Source organism: Lissotriton vulgaris, chromosome 10 (genome assembly GCF_964263255.1).
Source record: "Lissotriton vulgaris chromosome 10, aLisVul1.2, whole genome shotgun sequence".
NCBI lineage: Eukaryota > Metazoa > Chordata > Amphibia > Caudata > Salamandridae > Lissotriton > Lissotriton vulgaris.
In genome coordinates, this window is record NC_141698.1 from 211,529,793 (window position 1) to 211,551,576 (window position 21,784).

The window sequence follows — 21,784 nt, forward strand, 5'->3', positions numbered from 1 at the left end:
TTCTTTAAGCCCTGAATGACCATATCTTGATATACATCCAAGTTATCATGCAACATGAAAGATTGATTTTGGTTTGAAAGGGGTTCTCCATTTACTTATATCTCCAGCCAATGGTGGTTCCTCCAAGTTTGCTGTTTCCCCTTGTTCATTTTGTAAAGACTGAAGACCAAGCATTTTCAAAGAGCTAGCGATCACCAGCCGTTAGCAGAGAGGGACTTGTCATGATCTCAGATTGTACTTTCTTCTTTGGTTGCAAACAATGGTAATTACTCAATTTGAGTTTCCTTATAAATCTGTAAATGTCCATTCTTGTGTCTGCATAGTTGAAATTACATGGAAGGCAATAAAATAGTCCTAATCCTAGGATTGCTTCCCCTCCTGGAGTCAATTTTACATTAGTCAGGTTTATCACTGCTTTGGGGTTTTTGATTGGACCAGGTTATGACTTTGGTATCGGTTCCATCGCCCCCTCGCCACTTTTTTTCCTCCGTATTTGCTCTCTTTTGGTAGCATTTGCGTCTCTGGCTTCTTTCGAAATTTGCTCTTTGGTTTTGTTGCCAGTCGGTACTCGTGGTCTTAACGTGTCCCGTCAATCCTGGCACAGTCAATTTACTTCTTGCGCCGGGGACAGCTTGGCAAACCCCAAGCTTTGAGCTCTAGTGGCGTCTCCTTCAGGATCGCTTTTTGCGGCGGAGCTTAGGTCCGAAGCTGACATCGACATTGTAGTCGCTTCACTGCATTTCCTTTGGGTTGGTCTATTTACTCGCGCTTTTACTGCATCATACCTGCGAGCAAAGGTAAAGACCTGCCCATTCTGGTAGTCCGCTTGATCCCTCTTAAATTTAAGAGTTATGATTCTCATTATTTCCCCACAAAGGTATTGTATGTTGTTGAGCCATAAGCCCAATCAGCCAAGCAGAATTGGAAGAACGTTAGTTTTTTTTTTTTTACATTTTTGGCTGATTGGGCTTCCCTTTCAGCAAAAGCATGGGAAGGAGCCCAGTTTGCCTTCTGTGAACTGGCGACTCCTTTAAAGAGGCTGATGGAGTGCTGCTGGGGAATGATGACAGGTTGTTACACAGTGTTCCCTTTGTGTGTCTGTAACCGTAGCATATCTGCAAATGAAATATTCCAATTGACTGTCAAGCTGCCTATGTATCATCCAGGGTGCTAGTTTGGTTTTATAGAGTGCTCCATACCACAAGCCTATAAAAACAGATTGTACTTTTACCCTGATTAATGGTACTCAATTAACTGATCGTTGAAGGATGGTAGGATGATTTACCTTACTTGCAGACAACTTTACATGTCAGTGGCTAGTGTTAATTCACAGAGTCATCTTGCCAATAAATATTTTTATATTTGACAGTGAGTGATTCTGAAGTCAAATTTTCATTATGCTAAAGAAGCCCAGGATATGGGGAATGATAGAATGATGATAATGTGCTACATAATCACCAATCAGATTGTATGGCAAAGAGGAGACATAAACAGCAGCCATGAATACCAGGGAGGGCATGTTGCTGGCTGTAGATAATAAAAAGAAAAGTACCTCAATACTGTTGAACTTGTGGACAACAGGCCATTGGCCATGATATACTGTTGGCCAAACCAATCGATTTGGCTGAGGTAATAGATGATGCAACAGGTTGTTTAAAATCTGGGATTTCCTAATATAAGTTATCTGTGATTTAAAACTGATCAGGCCATATCCTAGTTTAACCAAGTGTCCTGCTGCACTCCTCAAGGATCAGGTTTGTACATGCATTTCTTTAACATTTACTTGAAATTTTGATGATTTGATTTGATCCTCTGGCTCACAATTAATAATACAGAAATCTAGAAAATTCAGACTGTTATTGCAAAATCAAAATGTCTTTCAATGTGCAAACTGAAATGGAGGTTTGCCTATTGGGAATCTGCAAGTGGGTGTCTAAGGGCCTCATTATGATGACTAGCATCCAACCGCCATCGTATTGGGATGGAGACCGCCCTACATGTAGTCTCCACCCGCCTTATTACGATCCGACATCCGTGAAGGCAATTGAAAACATGCTTGTGCTGCGTCCCGGGAAAAGGCCTCAGCACAAGCCACAATTGAAAAAGGCATGTTTTTAAACATCCATGCACTCTGTGCCAGGCATCATGTATGGATGTTTAGGAGGTCACAAGGCTCTGCTAGGGGGTTCCAAAGTCCCTTTCTGTCTGACTTTAAATGGCGATCGGACTGCCATGTAAAGGTAGAGGGAAAGGGGACATTATAATCCTTATGGCGATGCCTCTGTAGGCACCATCCCCATTGTAGGGATTACGGTCGGGCTAACAGGTTCCTTGACCTCCGACCACTGTGCTCTGAATGACTGCATCATAATGCAGTGGTCGCTGGCTGTCGGGCGGACCACTACCCACGCGCTGTCAGTGGTGGTCCACCAGACATCCTTATCGAGCCCTTAATGTTGGCCCTATCTGAACACTGCAAACTCGGTTTTGCAAGAAACAACTGGAGACATGGCTCTCTACTTTGAAACCTAAAGTAAACCTGGTGAACATAGGACATTAAGCACAATTCCTTAATTATTAATTTAATATCATGCCTCAAAAAATAATGCTACAAATATGTTCATCACAGTCCTCAAGTAGGCCACTGGCTATGAAAGTCCGATTTTATCAGGGCGAGCTGTTTTTAGGGCCTACTGGCCTGTATGGCAGGAACTCAGGTGGCAAAGAATGTGTGTTTTGTTCATTCAGAAAGTAAATAAGCAATAAAAATACCTTTAAATCCTGTAGCATTGGTTGTGCCTTTGAAGACCGAGATCAAATATCAGTTTATGTCTTCTGACAGATTGCTGTTTTTTTTATTCTGGAGATTGGAGGTTCCTTTTCTTTCTCTGACTGCAAAGTTAGATATTTGGTAAAGTGAACTGTCTGAAAATGATGCTGGACACAAAACATATGAGTAGCTTGTAAATGAACTATATAAGTATTTCAAAATACATTTCAGTAGTTAGAAAGCACTTGTATGTATTTCTGAAGGGAGGTAAGCGCTAAGATTTTCATAGGATCAAAACAAATCAGAATACTTTATTTGATGAAGTGTTAATAATAAATATTTGCTGACATCCGATTTCCACAGGTAGTTTGGAGGCTATCTAGTTTTGTTTGTAAAACTACATTGAAGTGGGAAAGTTTGTGGCCATTTCAAAGGAAATATCTGTTTGTAAATGACAATACACTACCACATCATGCTTTATTAATGTTTATTAAATTTGAGAGTTTTTAAATATGAACCAAGAATCATTTTTGCATCTGCTCTGTAGAAGATAGCTTGGTCAGTAAGATTGGGAGGGGAAGGTGTAAGTTTCAGATTTCCCACCAATCACGCTGGCATATCTTTTTAGAATACATAATGAGAAGCAGGACACGAGCATCGCTTAAGAGGCAGTGAAAAGAGAGAGGAGTGCTGATTGGTAGGGGTATTTAAAACAATTGTTTTCAACCAAACCAAGTTTTTCGGCAGAGACGGGAGTGTGTGTGTGTCCTTGTGTGGTTTTTTCTGTGTGTGCATGTAAAAATCCAGAGTGAAATCCGAAAAGACACCTCACCATGCCTCACTGAAAGCACCAGTACACAACTATTTACTAACCGGAATCGGACGGCATGGTCGGCGTGTGCGGAAGACGGCCGGGGGCCGTCTGAACCGCCCACGCGTAGAAATCTTCAGCACAGCGGGGGAATTCCGGCTGTAGCGAAGCGGTTAAAGAATACATGTTTTAGTGGGGTGTAAACCCCAAACACATCACCTGAAGTTACGACCCTGCCACTATGAGGGATGAGGCAAGTCGGGAGTCATGTTTACCCTAAAATGAGGGCTATATTTTTATTATACATGGAACAGAAGTTTAGTCTTTTAAATCAAACTAACGAGTTTTTGTATTGCAGACATTCTAAACTCACATATTTGAAGGATCTCTCCTTTTTAATAAAAAAAAGCTACCTGGTGAAATGAAATATTTGCCCAGGAGTACATAATTTGAGACAAGTTTATTGGTCAAGCACGTTATAGTTAGGTCGAGATTATACAAGTTACTAGACATTCAGGTCTGGTAAAATGTTTCTGATTTTTGATTACATATAGGTAGGAAAAAATATTCTCCCTGTTTGATTGATTCATCTGTGACATGACAATAATGTCAGTCATTCTGCTGAAAAGCCAAGAATGGTGTGGCTTGCCTAGCCCTGGCAGACCATGTCAGTCGCTTGTTTGAGTAGTATTGCACCTAGTTAAGCACTGTTCAAGGTGCTCTTCATCATTCAGTGTTGGATCTGTGATATATAGCCCAAACAATTGAGAGGAAGGTTGATTCAGTATCACCCAGCCACATCACTCAGGCACGTCTGTCTCACATCATAAGCTGCTTCTGCTGACAGTTAAGAGAGAACAGATACTTACGTAGACAGTTCTCACCTTTCATCCTTTGTAGTTTGTGATTAAAACGTATTTTTTAGTAATACATGTTGAATGAGTGTCTTTGTTTAAAGTAACTTCAATTTTAGAAAACCCTGTTAAAAAGAGATTTGGACTGCTATCAGAATAAGGAAGGTATTTGCCCGTGTACCATAACACTCATTCTGCCGTGTTTAGCATAATGTCAAATATCACTTTCCCTTCTGCATTTTCCTAAGTACAGATTAAGTTTACCCATTCTTTTTAATATTAAATATGTCCATCTTTTGGTCAGGTTACTCCGACTAATTCTGATTCATTACAAGAGCATTATTTTATAAGCTTATGTTTCACTTGCTACAATAATGTGTTCTTTATGTTTGCAGACACTACAGCAACCTATGAAGAGGGTAAAGATGATGAGCTAATTCCGCCACTAGATCACTGCATAAGGACAAAGTAAGCCAACTTCTTTCAGACCCATGTAATGTTTTGCTTTTTATGATTAAAAGAGTGCCTCACAGGCCTGACATCTTTGGCAAGTTTTACTCAGACTGCATACTGATTTTTTTGAAGAGAGAAAATGTAACTTTTTCCTATAATCTCTTTATTATTTTATAAGAGAATAAATGTAGACCAGGAAACTGAATGTTTTAGTGCATAGTAGATGCGCAAACACTATATTGAGTGAACTCTTGTAAACACTAGGCGTCACTTGTATCCCTAGTTTGATTCACTCGTACCACATTGCAGCTTCCTCACAGTGTAGCTCTTATACCATCGCCCTTACCCTCCCCACCGCCCTATCGTCTCTGATTTGGGCTCATTTGGATTTCTAATTGATTGGACTCCTGTGTGCTGGAGTGGCTAGAGTGGCTTCATGCGCTCCCTACTGTTCTTACCTCATGTGCTCTCCCTTTGAGCCCATGCTCAGTTGTTCTCTTTGTTTCCTCACTATCAAGATGGCATTTTTCATCACCATAACATCGGCAAGGCGAATGAGTGAGCTTTAGACCTTGTCAGTGGTTCCTCCTTATGGATCTTTTTTCCCCAGACAAATTAGTCTTGCGGACAAAAGCAACATTCATGCCCAAGGTAGTGACACCCTTCCACCTAGGGCTTTCACCTTGCTAGCTTGCTATGCACCCCACCACTCTTCAAAGGAGAAAGAACAGCTCCATGACCTTGTCACTAAGAGGGTCTTTAGCTTTTACGTAGACCGAACCAGAGACTACAGACAGGAGGGCGATATTTTCATTAGTTCCTCTTGGGCTGAGAAAGGCTAAGTAGTGCTAAAGAGGACCACCTCGAGATGGATTGTATTATAAATCAAGATGTGCTATGAGTTGGCCAAGAAACAGCCACTGGAAGGCTTGCATGCTCACTTGCCCAGGAGCAAAGGCTGCTACCACTTTGTTCCAGGTAATGATGTTTACGAAACACTACTGCCTGGATAGTCAGGTGCGGTGAAATCTGCACTTCACCCTATCTGTCCCACAGGATTCCTTGTCTGAGCCAATCTACAGATCCACTATGAGAGTTGATACTGCTTTGGTATCTATTCAGAAGGTGAAGAGTTCTGCGGTTAGAAGTCTATAGTGGAAGAAAAAGATACTTAGGATCAATACACCTTTTCTGGTACAGACTCTATTGAACCACAGCTTCCTCACCAACCCACCTTCCTCCTCATTCTGTGGAATGGACTCATACTGTCCATTAATAAGGTGCCAAATCTAATCATCTTCACACTGCTCTAGCTGATTACCATAGCTTTGTGCGTAATAGTGATTAGAATGAAATTGACACCAGCACATATAGGTGCATATACATGGTGGCCAACGTCATATCTGGAGTGGAGAGATCCAATATCTAGTATTGGGGTATATTTTATAGATTCACATGCCTGAATCATTCCCCATGGCCGAGATGGGAGTCCCACGGTAAAATACAAAAGTAGTGCCATAAGTAATAAATAGGCAAAGAGAGGCCAAAGGCTTTATCTTAGAAGCCTATCTAAGTCCTTATAGTAAAAGTACCAAAAGTCAATTCCAACCAATCAGCTATCAGCACCCTCTAGAACACTCCCAACAGAAGCAGTTCTCCCCAGATTTTTGCCGCACCTCGTGTGGAAGGGAGTCTCCTTGAGTGCTACTCAGTTTTCTTCTCTTCAGCTCTTCAAGCAAGTATGTCTGACAAACAGGGCCTCTTCCGCTCCTGCAGGACCTGTGGGATGAAGAGGGTCCATGTTGATTACCTTCATAAAGATTGTCTTTATTGCCTTTACCCAAAACATGAGGCTAAAGACTGTAAGACCTGCCGTACCTTTCCCAGCAAGACTCTAAGGGACAGAGAGGCAAAATTACTCGAATGGCTCAAGTCTAAAGAACATCCTCCTCCTTCTTCGGCTAAGGAAGAGGACCGAACGTCCACATCTAGCAAGAAGAGGGCTAGATCTCAAGAAAGCTCCTCAGGTGAGGGAAGGAAACATCTTAAAACTTCCCTGGATAAACCTGTTCATAAAGAGAGGAGTTCTAAACATTCCTCTGAGCCAACATCGTCGCCGGCCTTCTACTCCACTTACAGAGCATCCAAGATCATCTTCTACAGACTCTGTAAGTAGAAAACACCACAAAAAATCTATGTTGACTACGACTGTTACCTCATCGTTGAAGATATGTGTTACGTCGTCGACGCCATTGTCGACGGCAACAGTTACAACAACAAATTTCCTCTCCTATCTCGTCGACGAGGGTCACTATTACGACAAGACCATCGTCAAAGTCCGTCGACGACCCACTGTCGACGCAGAAACCATCAATGAGGCTACAGTCGACGAAGATTCCAACGACACCGTCGATGACAACACCGCAGACGGAAGAGACATTGACAACGGCACCACCAACTTCGAGCCCGCAGACGACATAGTCTATGATCGCGCCTGTTGTCCTACCACCGTCGACGACAGGACCGTCGACGAGAGACCTTCCTACCATACTTATTTCTGCACTGTTGACACCCCAGTCAATGAGAGTCTCTCATTTAAAGACATTTCAGAGGCTTTTACAACAACCTATTCAGAACTATAGTAGTGTCTCCTCTACTATCATCCCACCTTTTAGAGGGCTTCGTATAACATGAGGATTATGATGATAAGGAGGATGAGGGTCCATACGGAGTGGCTCATAGTCCATCTGAGTTCAACGTTAAATGCCAAGACATTGATGATGATAGCTATCAGGAAGAGCATTATTATCATGAACTATATATGGCTCCACGTCCACGTAGAGAAATGGCTCATCTTCCTCCAGCACTTATTCCAGACCTATAGGCTATGTTGGCGGATTATCGTCAAAGATTTCCTCCTCAGCAAATTCTGATGGAGAACCCACTTCCACAAGTAAAGGTCCTGTTCCAGTACCAGAGCCTACTTTACCTGGTACACCGGCTCCTCCACAGGGTCCACCTGACACTGGACACCAAGACACTTCCTCCTCGGATGAAGACGTTGAGGAAGGCGAGTTGCCTAATCAGGCAAATGCTCTAGATCCTTGGCACGTTTATATAATTGAAACACCATCTTCGCACTTACCCTCTGATTCTCCTCCTGCAGACATCGGAGGATTTCATAATTTGATGCAGAGAGCAACCACTAGGTTCCAGCTCCCTATTACTGTCAAACAAACAGACTGCTTTTTGCAGGACTTTAAAGAGGATACTAGAAAGATCATACGCTCTATTCCGATCATCGATTACATCTGGTAGGAGGGCGTAAAAATCATGAAGACGCCAGCATTCATACAGGCAGTGCTACCTCATATAGAAAAAAAATACAGCGCCCCAGAGAACAGTCCATATTGCCTCGTAGGTCACCCGAGGGAAGATCCAGTCTTATCACAGGCTGCACAGAGGCGTTTGAAAAGCCCTGAAACACCTATTACCAAGCCTCCAGACAAAGAGGGACGTCGTATGGACCTTATGGTGAAGAAATTCTCATCTATGGCTGCGGCATCAATTAGAGCTGCTAATAATTTGGCAATCATTGGCCATTATTACCGCCAAATGTGGTCCGATGTAGCGAGATTGATGAATCTTATCCCGGAGGAACAAAGAGAGGAGGCCCGGAAGATTTTATTAGAGGGTGAGCGAGCTGCCTCCGAAACAATTGATTGTGCGTTGGAGATCGCCAGCACAAGCTTTTGGCAATTAGCTGGGGCAGCAGTTCTTCGACGCCAGGGTTGGCTTAAAGCGTCCACTTTCAGACCTGAGGTTCAGACGAAGATCCTGGACATGGCATACGATGGGGATTCAGTGTTCGGGTAACATATTCATGGCGCACTTTTAGCAATAAAAAATGACACGGACACCGCAAAATCCTTCGGTGCTCTACCATATATAGGCATATACCTTTCAGAGGAGCCAGAGGGTGAGGATTCACTACATATCGGGGCAGCTATCAGTCGAATCAACAGTATCTTCAATACCAGCCTCAATATCGCCAGTCTTACAACCAATCGTCTTCCCATCAGTCTTCTACGGCTGGTTTCTCTCGCCAGCGAGGCCATAAGCAAACACAGCAACAAGGCTGTGTCTCTGCCAGGAAACAATGGGCTTCTCAGGGTGAGAGTCAAATTTACCTCCCTACCCGTGGTTGTGAAAAATTCTACTTATGCACAGCGGTTGTACGAGATCACTTCAGACCGCTGGGTACTTGACCTAGTCACCAATGGTTTAATAGTTCAGCGAGGGGCTATTAGTGTTCAGAATAGAATGGCGCACAACATGTAGTGGTTGAGTAGTCACAAAAGAGGTAACTTTGGTTGGTGTTGCTTGTACAGAGAGAACCCTAAAAACTCTGAAACCAAAGGGTGTAGGAACTAACTCTTATGCAACGTCAAACAGCCAGTCAAGCGCACACAACAGTTGTAAGGGTATAAGTAATCAAGGTAAGGTGTTCAAGGATAAGGTCACACACGATGTTCTTTCTATCTTAGTTTTAATTGGTACGTGAATGGTCCTCCTGTCCAGGAGACACCACCGAGAAAGAAAACCAGCCAACACGTGTTTCGTTTCGTCAGTAAGGGTGTTAACCCAATGACTCTTCAGGGCTGGAGGTAATACAAAAAGGAAGGGGATTGGGATTGATAACAATGAGAATGCCAAAGAACACATAACTAATAGAAAATCAATGGAAGGGGAACCTAGTGTTAGTGGAAACCTAAAGAAAAGAGTGAGGAGGGATGCTGGAAGTGACTGTCAAATCTGTAGATAAAACACCTAAAGTGTGAAAAAAACAGTAATGTGCCCTCATAGTGATGGGTGACTTAGTGTGTGGAAATTGGCTTAAAACAGCGTGCGGAGTACAGAGACAATAAGGGAAAAGCACAGTTAGGAGGGAAGAAACATAGAGGACCTAGGTATAATAGCTAACTAGTCACAGCTCTGAGTTATATACCTGTAAAAAAAAAGGAGAAAAATGATAAAAGTGATGCAAAATTCACAGGTGCGTGAGGTGATGTGAGAGCCAGTGCTCAGAATCAGTTACTGACTGATAATCATAACAAATCTTTGAAATGTGATACATATTTGGTTGTTTCTGTTGCAAATAGAAAGAGTAGCCTGCAGCCTAGGGAGAGAAAAAATGGCAGTATATGCGTTTTGAACAAATGCAAAACCTTAATGTTATAGGTCAATATGCAATTTAGAAGTTGGCGTATCAATTCATTCACCTAGTAGGGGGGAGAAAAGCAAAAAAAAACCTGCATAGTTTCTGCGAAATGGTAGATTTACAGGTTTTCGAGCGTACTGTGGCATCACAATTGGCTGAGAGAACATATTGTGTTGACCCAAATTTCACGACATAAGCAGTTTGAACAATAGGATTATAAAAATAATAGAGATATGGCACCCGCCGTGCGCAGGATCGTTCTAGAAAAACAAAAGTGTGTTCAGAGTTCAGAGGTGACAGAAAGAAAAAGTAAAGGAAAAGTTAGACAGAGACAGTAGGAATCGTACGAGAGGGGGTACCTGTTAGGGTGTGAGATATCGTCGTATCTATAAATACAAAGTGATAAAGGTTGTGTCAGAAAACGATGAAAGCACCCGAATGCATTGTGCCATGACCAAACCTCGGAGAAAAATAGAAAGTCGGGGTCTAACTCACCGGGGGACCGGTGATAATTCCAACCCGGTCCTGATCGGGTGTTTCAAGAAAAATGACAGCGGGTCCGCACAAATTGCAATAAAACAAAGGGTACAAAGCTCGTATTTATGAAAAGGCGGGTATTGCCTTTTGTTCGGATCACGAGCGGCTGCATGAGAAAAAGGAATAGGGGGTAACTAAGTGATGCCAGGATAATGGTATTAAGTAGAGAATTTCAAAGAGAATATTTCATCCAATGGTAGTCTTACTGGTACGCCGAGTAGTAGAAGTGAAGGGTATTGCCGGATACAGGAAACACCCAGAGTAGTGCGTGGAGCGTAATTTATACTTCAGCATGCATTGCGTTGTAGGATATAGACTGGAACGTCCACCACCACGAACGTTTGCGTGTGTGATGGCTCTAAATAGACAAAAGACTAGGCTTCAGGATTGTGAGTCCGTAATAGAGGAAAGACTGATGTTTGTAGGGAATGAGAGCGTGGCTGATAGACAACAAAATTAAAAGTAAAAAGTAGGAGGGACGTTATCATTCTAGTCAGATGTCTCCTAATAAAAGCATCGAATTGTTGACGGGCCAAAGAGGAGAAAGAGAGAAAAGCGTTATTGCGCTAGGAGCTGGGCTCAAAACTAGTAAAGAAGCAGAGTAGAGCAAGGAAGGAAGAGTGAAAATAGAGTGGGTGGAGGGTACAGAATAAAATTATGGCAAAATCACAGGGATAGAAATAGAAGAGGAAAGGTGGGGTGACATGGAATATTTATACTCAAGGTATTAGCCAATTTGTTAATACAGTTTATCCACCCAATATTTGAGTAGGAGCAAAACAGTTCGTCATTTGTTACTGCTCAAGGTCCTAGAAATTAATGTAGCTCATCATCAGTGTTTTGTCCGTACTTTACTGATTGAAGGCGCATGATCCAGGTGGCCTCCTGGCGTCTTAGTTTCAGTTCTCGATTGCCACCTCTCACATTTGCATCTGTTACATCAATCCCCAAAAAAGTGAAATTCTTTGTAGTGCCTTGTGAGGGTCAGGCGGCCATGTGTGTTGCCATTGGATAACGAGCATCCTGTTGTAAAATGGTCCGTGCATGTTCTCTGATTCGTTCTTTCAAAGGTCGAATGGTGCTACCAACATATAAACTGTTGCACGTGCATTGGATGATATACACCACATATCTGGAATTGCAATTTATGTTAGTGTTAATGGTGAATTGTTGTTCATGGAAACCACTGAAGGTTTTGACGCCATGATTGGCCCATCTACACATTCCACAATTCCCACATCTATAGAAGCCATTGGATCTTTCCGTTAACCAACATGTGTTTCTTGTGCCTTGAGGAACTGTAGGGCATAGTCTATTTCTTAGGTTTCTTCCACGTCGATAAGTAATCTGGGGTCTGATTGAGATTGCATCTTTCAATGTTCTATCTGCTAGTAGGATGCCCCAGTGTCTGTTGATGCTTCTTTTTACTGTTGAGCTTATTTCATTGAAATCCATTACTTATCTCACAGGTTGTTGTGCATCGGTTTCTGTTCTTTGATTAGTGAGAGTGGCTTCTCTATTGATTCGTTTGATTCTGTTTCTAGCTTTGTGTAGAACTTGCGGCTTGTATCCTCTTTTGGAGAAGCGTTTGGTCATATCTTGGATGCATAGGTCAAATTCCATATCGTCACTGCAGTTTCTTCTGGCCCGGATAAACTCTCCATATGGTATTGCGTTGATCTGAGGAGCAGGATGAGAGCTGCCTGCATGTAACACCGCATTGCAAGAAGTTTCTTTTCGAAACAGACGACTATGAAGGGTATTGTTACTGATGTAAAGTTCGACATCTAGGAATGCGACATTGGTGGTACTTATATGACTGGTAAATCTCATATCCATGTTGTTTCCGTTCAGATATTTACAAAAATCCTCAAGTTTTTCTTTTGTGCCGCACCAGATAAGTAAGCAATCGTCTACACAAAGCTAGAAACAGATCCAATGGCTTCTATAGATGTGGGAATTGTGGAATGTGTAGATGGGCCAATCATGGCGTCAAAACCTTCAGTGGTTTCCATGAACAACAATTCACCATTAACACTAACATAAATTGCAATAACAGATATGTGGTGTATATCATCCAATGCACGTGCAACAGTTTATATGTTGGTAGCACCATTCGACCTTTGAAAGAACGAATCAGAGAACATGCACGGTCCATTTTAAAACAGGATGCTCGTTATCCAATGGCAACACACATGGCCGCCTGCCCCTCACAAGGCACTACAAAGAATTTCACTTTTTTTGGCATTGATGTAACAGATGCAAATGTGAGAGTTGGCAATCGAGAACTGAAACTAAGACGCCAGGAGGCCACCTGGATCATGCGCCTTCAATCAGTAAAGTACGGACAAAACACTGATGATGAGCTACATTATTACTTTCTAGGACCTTGAGCAGTAACAAATGTCGAACTGTTTTGCTCCTACGCAAATATTGGGTGGATAAACTGTATTAACAAATTGGCTAATACCTTGAGTCCAAATATTCCATGTCACCCCACCTTTCCTCTTCTATTTCTATCCCTGTGATTTTGCCATAATTTTATTCTGTACCCTCCACTCTATTTTCACTCTTCCTTCCTTGCTCTACTCTGCTTCTTTACTATTTTCGAGCCCAGCTCCTAGCGCATTGACGCTTTTCTCTCTTTCTCCTCTTTGGCCCGTCAACAATTCGGTGCTTTTATTAGGAGACATCTGACTAGAATGATAACGTCCCTCCTCCTTTTTACTTTTAATTTTGTTGTCTATCAGCCACGCTCTCATTCCCTACAAACATCAGTCTTTCCTCTATTACGGACTCACAATCCTGAAGCCTAGTCTTTTGTCTATTTAGAGCCAAAACACACGCAAACGTTCGCGGTGGTGGACGTTCTAGTCTATATCCTACATCGCAATGCATGCTGGAGTATAAATTACGCTCCACACACTACTCTGGGTGTTTCCTGTATCCCGCAATACCCTTCACTTCTACTACTCGGCGTACCGGTAAGACTACCATTGGATGAAATATTCTCTTTGAAATTCTCTACTTAATACCCTTATCCTGGCATCACTTAGTTACCCCCTATTCCTTTTTCTCATGCAGCCGCTCGTGATCCGAACAAAAGGCATTACCCGCCTTTTCATAAATACGAGCTTTGTACCCTTCGTTTTATTGCAATTTGTGCGGACCCGCTGTCATTTTTCTTGAAACACCCGATCAGGACCGGGTTGGAATTATCACCGGTCCCCCGGTGAGTTAGACCCTGACTTTCTATTTTTCTCAGAGGTTTGGTCATGGCACCATGCATTCGGGTGCTTTCATCGTTTTCTGACACAACCTTTATCACTTTGTATTTATAGATACGACGATATCGCACACCCTAACAGGTACCCCCTCTCGTACGATTCCTACTGTCTCTGTCTAACTTTTCCTTTACTTTTTCTTTCTGTCACCTCTGAACTCTGAACACACTTTTGTTTTTCTAGAACGATCCTGCGCACGGCGGGTGCCATATCTCTATTATTTTTATAATCCTATTGTTCAAACTGCTTATGTCGTGAAATTTGGGTCAACACAATATGTTCTCTCAGCCAATTGTGATGCCACAGTACGCTCGAAAACCTGTAAATCTACTACCATTTTGCAGAAACTATGCAGGTTTTTTTTTGCTTTTCTTCCCCCTACTAGGTGAATGAATTGATACGCCAACTTCTAAATTGCATATTGACCTATAACATTAAGGTTTTGCATTTGTTCAAAACGCATATACTGCCTTTTTTTCTCTCCCTAGGCTGCAGGCTACTCTTTCTATTTGCAACAGAAACAACCAAATATGTATCACATTTCAAAGATTTGTTATGATTATCAGTCAGTCACTGATTCTGAGCACTGGCTCTCACATCACCTCACGCACCTGTGAATTTTGCATCACTTTTATCCTTTTTCTTCGTTTTTTTTACAGGTATATAACTCAGAACTGTGACTAGTTAGCTATTATACCTAGGTCCTCTATGTTTCTTCCCTCCTAACTGTGCTTTTCCCTTATTGTCTCTGTGCTCCGCACGCTGTTTTAAGCCAATTTCCACACACTAAGTCACCCATCACTATGAGGGCACATTACTGTTTTTTTCGCACTTTAGGTGTTTTATCTACAGATTTGACAGTCACTTCCAGCATCCCTCCTCACTCTTTTCTTTAGGTTTCCACTCACACTAGGTTCCCCTCCCGTTGATTTTCAATTAGTTATGTGTTCTTTCGCATTCTCATTGTTATCAATCCCAATCCCCTTCCTTTTTGTATTACCTCCAGCCCTGAAGAGTCATTGGGTTAACACCCTTACTGACGAAACACGTGTCGGCTGGTTTTCTTTCTCGGTGGTGTCTCCTGGACAGGAGGACCATTCACGTACCAATTAAAACTAAGATAGAAAGAACATCGTGTGTGACCTTATCCTTGAACACCTTACCTTGATTACTTATACCCTTACAACTGTTGTGTGCGCTTGACTGCCTGTTTGACTAGTCACCAATGGTCACACACTGGAATTTGTCCAGAAACCACCTACCACTCCACCCAGGAGTCCCCCTCGTCTTCACTTATTGCACAAAGAAGTCTTGATCATGCTCCTAAAGGAAGCGATAGAAGAAGTACCATCCACACTGAGAGGAGCAGGTTTCTAGTCTTGTTTCTTCCTCATCAAAAAGAAGTCAGGAGAATGGCAGCCGATTCTGGATTCCCGCAAACTCAACAAGTTCCGGATGGTAACACTTTCCGATATTCTGGGATGCTTAAACTAAGGGGATTCCATAACTTCTCTTGACATGGAAGACGCATACTTTCATATCCCCATCCATCCAAAACATCGAAAATATCTACGATTCTCAGTGGCTGGCACCCACTATCAATTCAAGGTGCTCCAGTTTGACCTAAAATCAGCGCAACAGTTTTTCACAGAAAGTGCTTAGCACCAGTAGCAGCGACTTTATGATCCCGGGGGATGCAAGTTTTCCCATATCACAACTTGTCTTTATCTGTTCAGTACCCTAGGGCTCACTGTGAACAAGGGCCAATAGAAATTTGCTTCCAACTCAGAACATTTTATTCCTAGGAGCGTCCCTGGACACCATCCAGTGCAAAGCATTCTTGTCTCAAGACCGTCAAGTGCCCCTTCAAAAATTGGTGAGAACCATTTAAAAAAGAATGTCAGTTTCTGTTTGGATATTCAATTCGCTCCTAGGGATGTGCTTTTCTGCATCAACTTAATCTCTTCAGCGTGGCTCAAGATGAGACCTCTTCAAGGAGAGTTACAGAAACAATGGCATCAAGCGTTGGGATCTTTTGAGGATGTTATCCAAATAACAGCACGTATGGTGGACGCACTCCATTGGTGGGCCCAAACAGCAAATCTTGCCCAAGGTCTCAGCTTTCTGCAAAACATCCCGGACTTCGTATTGACTACAGACGCCGCATGGAAGGATGGGGACGTCATCTGCAGGATTCACAAATCCAGGGAAAGTGGTCTCAGATACAGAAGCAGCAACACATCAACAGTTTGGAGCTCCGGGCCATATTTTTGTCTCGTCAGGCTTTCTTTCCAAGGATAGCAGGTTCCTAAGTGCTGGTCCATACCGACAATACGACCAGCATGTACTACATAAACAAACCAGGAGAAACCGGGTCTGTGGCGTTTTCCCAGGAAGCGCAGGAATTGTGGGAATAGACAACGTTCCACGGAATATCCTTGAAGGCCGAGCATGTCAAGTGTCTGCACAATACCCTAGCAAATTCACTAAGCAGGTCTCAATCCGGCTGCCACGAGTGGGAGTTGGAACAAACTCAGGTGAACAAGATCTTTTGGACATGGGGCAAACCAGCTTTAGATCTGTTTGCATCACAGGAGAACAAGAAATGCCAATATTACGCCAGCAGGTTCCCTCAGCCGGGTTCAAGGGGGAATGCCCTTTCAATGAGATGGTCCGGGATCTATGCCTACGCTTTCCCCCCATTCCATTAATCTCCAGGGCGCTCAAAAAATTGAAACTGGAGGGCTGCCACCTGATTCTGATTGCACCCTGTTGACCCAGACAGTATTGGTTCCAGGAGCTTCTTCTGTTATCACAAGACAGACCCATTCGCCTTCATCCAACAACGACCATGTTATCACGGAACAGGGGTCAGGTAATCCATTCGGGTCTGCAATCTCTGCACTTGCATGCGTGGCTCCTGAATTCCTAGAGTTCAAAGATCTCAATATTTCACAGGACTGTCGGGACATACTGTCTAATTCTCGTTCTGAAAGCACTATCAAAACGTATCGTTTAAAATGGAAAAGATTTTGTTGTTGGTGTGAAACCAATAAAGTTCATCTCGTTCAAGCCTGTGCTGAACAAATTTGACCTTATTTACTCTCACTGGTCAAATCTGGACTCACTTTTTCGTCAGTCAAGGTTCACCTGGCTGCTCTTTCAAGGTACAGGAAATCTCTGCATCTTCCTTCTATATGTACATCTTCTCTTGTAAAACAATTCATGAGAGGACTTTTTTGTGCGTTCACCTCCCCCGGAGTGGGAACTCAATGTGGTTTTAGCACAACTGATGAGGCGACCGTTTGAACCGGTCCATAAAGCAGAACTCCAATACCTCACATGGAAAGTAGCCCTCTTGCTGGCGCTTACCTCTGCAAGGAGAGTTAGTGAGATTAAGGCTTTTACGATCAAAGAACCATTCTTATGCTTTGCACAGGACTATGTAATCCTTCGGACTAATCCTAAATTCACTCCAAAGGTACCCAAGCAATTTCACTAAATGAACCAGGAATGCTACAAACTCTCTTCCCGAAGCCATCCAGTCCAGCTGAAAGGACCTTACATTAATTGGATGTAAAAGGGTGTTTGATGTTTTATCTTCAATAGACAAAGGTTATTAGAAAGACGGATCAACTGTTAGTGGCCTACGGTCATGGACAACAGGGTACAGCTGTAACAAAAGGCACAATAGCCAGATGGGTCGCATCTGCTATTCAATTCTGTCATGAAGATTACAACAAACCTCTTAAGGTGAAGGCTAAAGCACATTCCACCAGGACTGTTGCTGCATCTACAGCTTTGTTTGCTGGAGTTACATTGGCCAAGATATGCCGTGCTGCGACATGGAAGAATGTCCACACGTTCACAAGACACTACTGCCTCCAATCTGCACAAAAGGAGGATGCAGCGGTCGGACAAGCTGTTTTATGCCATCTCTTTCATTAAGGTCAGATTCTTTACATTTCTTCAACGATTATCTATTATTAACTTTCTTTACTGCTTCATTGCCTACAGTGTTCATGCTCCCACGTTTCTCAATTTATACGTTTCTCATAATGATATCCATTATTTTTTTTATATGATTATTGCTTTTATGATTTGTCATTGCAATGTTTCAAGGTTGTGAATGTATATTGGGAGTTTTAAATTACATGTCTCCCACCTTCTGCTAACGACAGTACAATTGGGGTACTGCTTTCTATTCTAATTCAGGCATGTGAATCTATGAAAGATACCCCAATACTGGATAAGAAAACAAGATTCTTACCTGTAACTACAGTTATCCAGTATTGGTATTTTTCATAGATTCCCATGCACCCACCCTCCTCCCTGTGGAACCAGTTCTAAGTTATTTGAGGGATATTTACTTCCCACTTGTGCTTGGAAAATCTGAGAAGAACTGCTTCTGTTGGGAGTGTTCTAGAGGTTGCTTATAGATGATTAGTTGGAGCTGACTTTTGGTCCTTTTACCTGTAAGGATGTAGATAGGCTTCTACGATATAGCCTTTGGCCTCTCTTGGCCTATTTATTACTAATGGCACTACTTTTGTATTTTACTGTGGGACTCCCATCTCGGCGATGGGGAATGATTCAGGCATATGAATCTATGAAAGATACCAATACTGGATAACTGTAGGTACAGGTAAGTAGCTTGTTTTCATACAAAGTCACACAACACCATCTGTCGATGTGAAAGGGAATTGCTGAAAAGTTTCTGGATTCACTTTGGCTCCTGGCTAAATTCACTTGGTGAGGAATCGGTGGTAAGATAGTCTCTACTAGACAAGGTTTTATCAAAGTAAGTAACTTGTTCTTTCATGGTATCACCATAGATAAATCTAAGTACTGAATAGAACAGCAAGTACATACCTTCAAAATATGGTGGAATAAAAGTGAAATATCATGTTCTGCTCAAAGTGGTTTCCCCAGAGAAGTCTGGCCCACTTCAACATCAGAGCTATAGACTATGACTTTAGACAATAGTGTTTCGTTATTGTGTGGACTGACCTTCAGTTACTTGCTTTGTAGAACTCTGCTTATATTCCTTATTAAAGTAGTAGTTGCAACTTTACCTTCAGCATAGTGAGCTTTGGGCCTACCCTTTATGGATTTGTTGACTTTATGACAGCAAAACAAAATTCAGGAGATAACGCATCTAGAAATCAATTGTTCTGAAGTGGAAGTTCTTTTTTAAACTGGTCCAGAATACACTAAAATATAGCCTCATATAACTTCCTATTGTTTAGATTTTAACTTGGCCGTTTTGTGTATGGCACGTTTTTTGACTTTCAGCTCTGTTTTAATTCTCCTGCGATTGGGTACTTAGTCTTATCTTACACTATGGCCGCCCGTATAATTTTTGCAGCACTTTAACAACTTTTCTTATTCCACTTTCACATCTATTTGGCTGGGTCGCATCTACAATGCTCTCCATTAATTTCTTGGACACGGATGTAGTTATTGCACCCCAGCAACTTCAGTGCTTCAATATCAGTGGTTAAAGAAAAATGGTGAACCCAATGTACCCTTGTAGGCTTGGGCAATAAAATCAATCAAAGTAACAATGTCTACAAGGGATTTCACTTGAAATCAAAAATTTTTTACAAATTCAAAATTATTTCTGAGTCAGTTGCAAACAATCAGACTCACAGGTGTCCCACTAGACAACCAAGAACAATCTAATTTGTAAGGCACAAAGAAAAAGAAACAGAAAAAGAAACACAAGGCACACGGAAAATCCTAGTTGTAGAAAATAAATTTATCGGATTTTTGCATATATTTTTTTTAGAGAATTTGAGAAGGGTACAATTGAACAAAGTAAATATCAGCAGGTAAAGTTATGATAGAGATGTACAAGTAAATTTGGGCATACAGTTCATAACCAAACATCAGCTCCTGAATATGACAAAGCAAATATTATCACAAAATCAATAAATATTGCTTGAAAAAAACTAATTTTTCTTGGAGTTGACGGTACTATCGACGTTTCGGTCTATGTGGCTTCAGTCCATAAGACCATCCTCAGGACAAATAACTTTATGCAGGATATATAACCCTAAACAAATATAACAATATGTTTATCACATCACATACCATTATTACAACATGAATGTTATTACAATTGAATTAAACTAAAGACAAACCATGTGCAAGGGAGGGAATAGAGAGGGACGAGAGGAAGGAATATGTGTCTAAAGATCACATTTGTGCATGGTCCAAAGAGTGCCAATGAATCAATGGGAACCTTAAACCATATATGCATAACCAAGGTGAATCATAGCGAAGCCATCGGTAGCTTGGACTTACTTCTATATTGGACACAAGGAAAACAAGTTGACCTTGAATCGGAGTGTCGATTGTGAAAATAGCATGAAGATCACTGTCAACATAAGTCAAGAGAGTACTCATTACTCAACCGATCAAACATGTATTTGATAATAGAGAACACAACCATTCAAATGCATACCTCTTTGTATTGGGCAAGCAAGAATGTTAATAGTGAAGCCACCAGCGGGTCTTCCTATGTTCTTCGAAGGTGAGGGACACTTCGATTTCTATAGAAACATGTGATAAAAGCGTGTCATAAACCGTTCATATAGCTAAAGCTTTAGTCAAGGCTGTTCATGGAGAAGACTCAGTTGAACAGAAATATAATCAGTCTGCTTGCTATAAACTAGAAGTCATGTCAAAATAATCTAGACATAAAGATAACACATCAAGTATTTGTTCTATGACACACCTAAATACGCAAAATCTAGTACTTAAGGACAAGATTGCTATCCTATTGAAGAAATTAATATCTGTGATCCTGGTTAAAGTTGTGTAAATCTGGATACAGCAAATAATGTGCATAAATCCCAGGGAAGTACACGGGTAGTGCAAAGCAATAACCACAGCAAGAAGCACGAAACATATCAAGGAGCTGTGGAATATGTACAACTTGTCAGTGCACAAACTAATTAGAAGTGACTCTAAACATGCTTGGAATCGAATAAATCTTCAAATCACACCAAGATCATGTTGAGACACGAGGAAACATGTATCGTAAGGACCCAAATGTAGAAGATGCTTGTCCAAATGCCAGCCGAACGACAGTGTGACAGGATGCCACTGATAAACAACTTTTGTAGTGATAAAGAATGTAAAAAGCATGTAATCCACTGAACACAAAAACGGGATTAAAGCATCAAACCATGGTATGGAATTGAACGAGCCCTGAGATGCTAAGTTATGTATGAACCGTGGTTCAACACTTGGGGTTCGAGATATTGGCCACGTAAAAAGATCTGGTGTGCACAATTACCCCAAAGCCTCTCTCAAGCAAAGCAACAATACTAAAATATTAAAAAATAAGGGGATCGTATAACACATGCATCAATCATGTACTAACAAACATTGACACCGACCTAACAGTGCTTAGCGATACTTACAATTGACTATACAGCGCCACGTGCAGCAGGACGCGAATTTCCTGCAATTTACTTCCCATTTGCCACGTGCAGCAGGACGCGAATTTCCTGCAATTTACTTTTACTTCCCATTTGCGACTGCATTACCACCTACTTGAAGTAGGTGGTAAATTGCGACTGTTTTACCACAATTGCAACCTCACGGGCTCAGAATCGCAATTAGCAAAGGGACGCCCTTGAAAGGCCCTTTCCTAATTGCGAGTCCTTAACGCTATTTAGCGAGTCATAAATAAATTTCGACTCCCTAATTAGCGTTTGTATATGGTCCTGTAGAGTTTTTGCATGTGCAAATGGGTTGCAGACCCGTTGGCGCATGCAAAACAGGTCATACATCTGACCCATAGTGTGCTATCCTTCATCCTTGTTGACAGTGTAGTGTTTT

At 41.8% G+C, this 21,784-nt stretch overlaps 1 protein-coding gene across 1 annotated transcript in view; it reads left to right on the forward strand.

Moving 5' to 3' along the window:
• Nucleotides 1–21,784, forward strand: part of MINDY4 (MINDY lysine 48 deubiquitinase 4) — a 718,486-nt gene that overhangs the window by 687,160 nt on the left and 9,542 nt on the right. Inside the window, exon 17 of the mRNA XM_086940895.1 lies at nt 4,831–4,903. Within this exon, the coding sequence (XP_086797021.1) occupies nt 4,831–4,903 (73 nt within the window). The remainder of the gene's footprint in view (nt 1–4,830; nt 4,904–21,784) is intronic.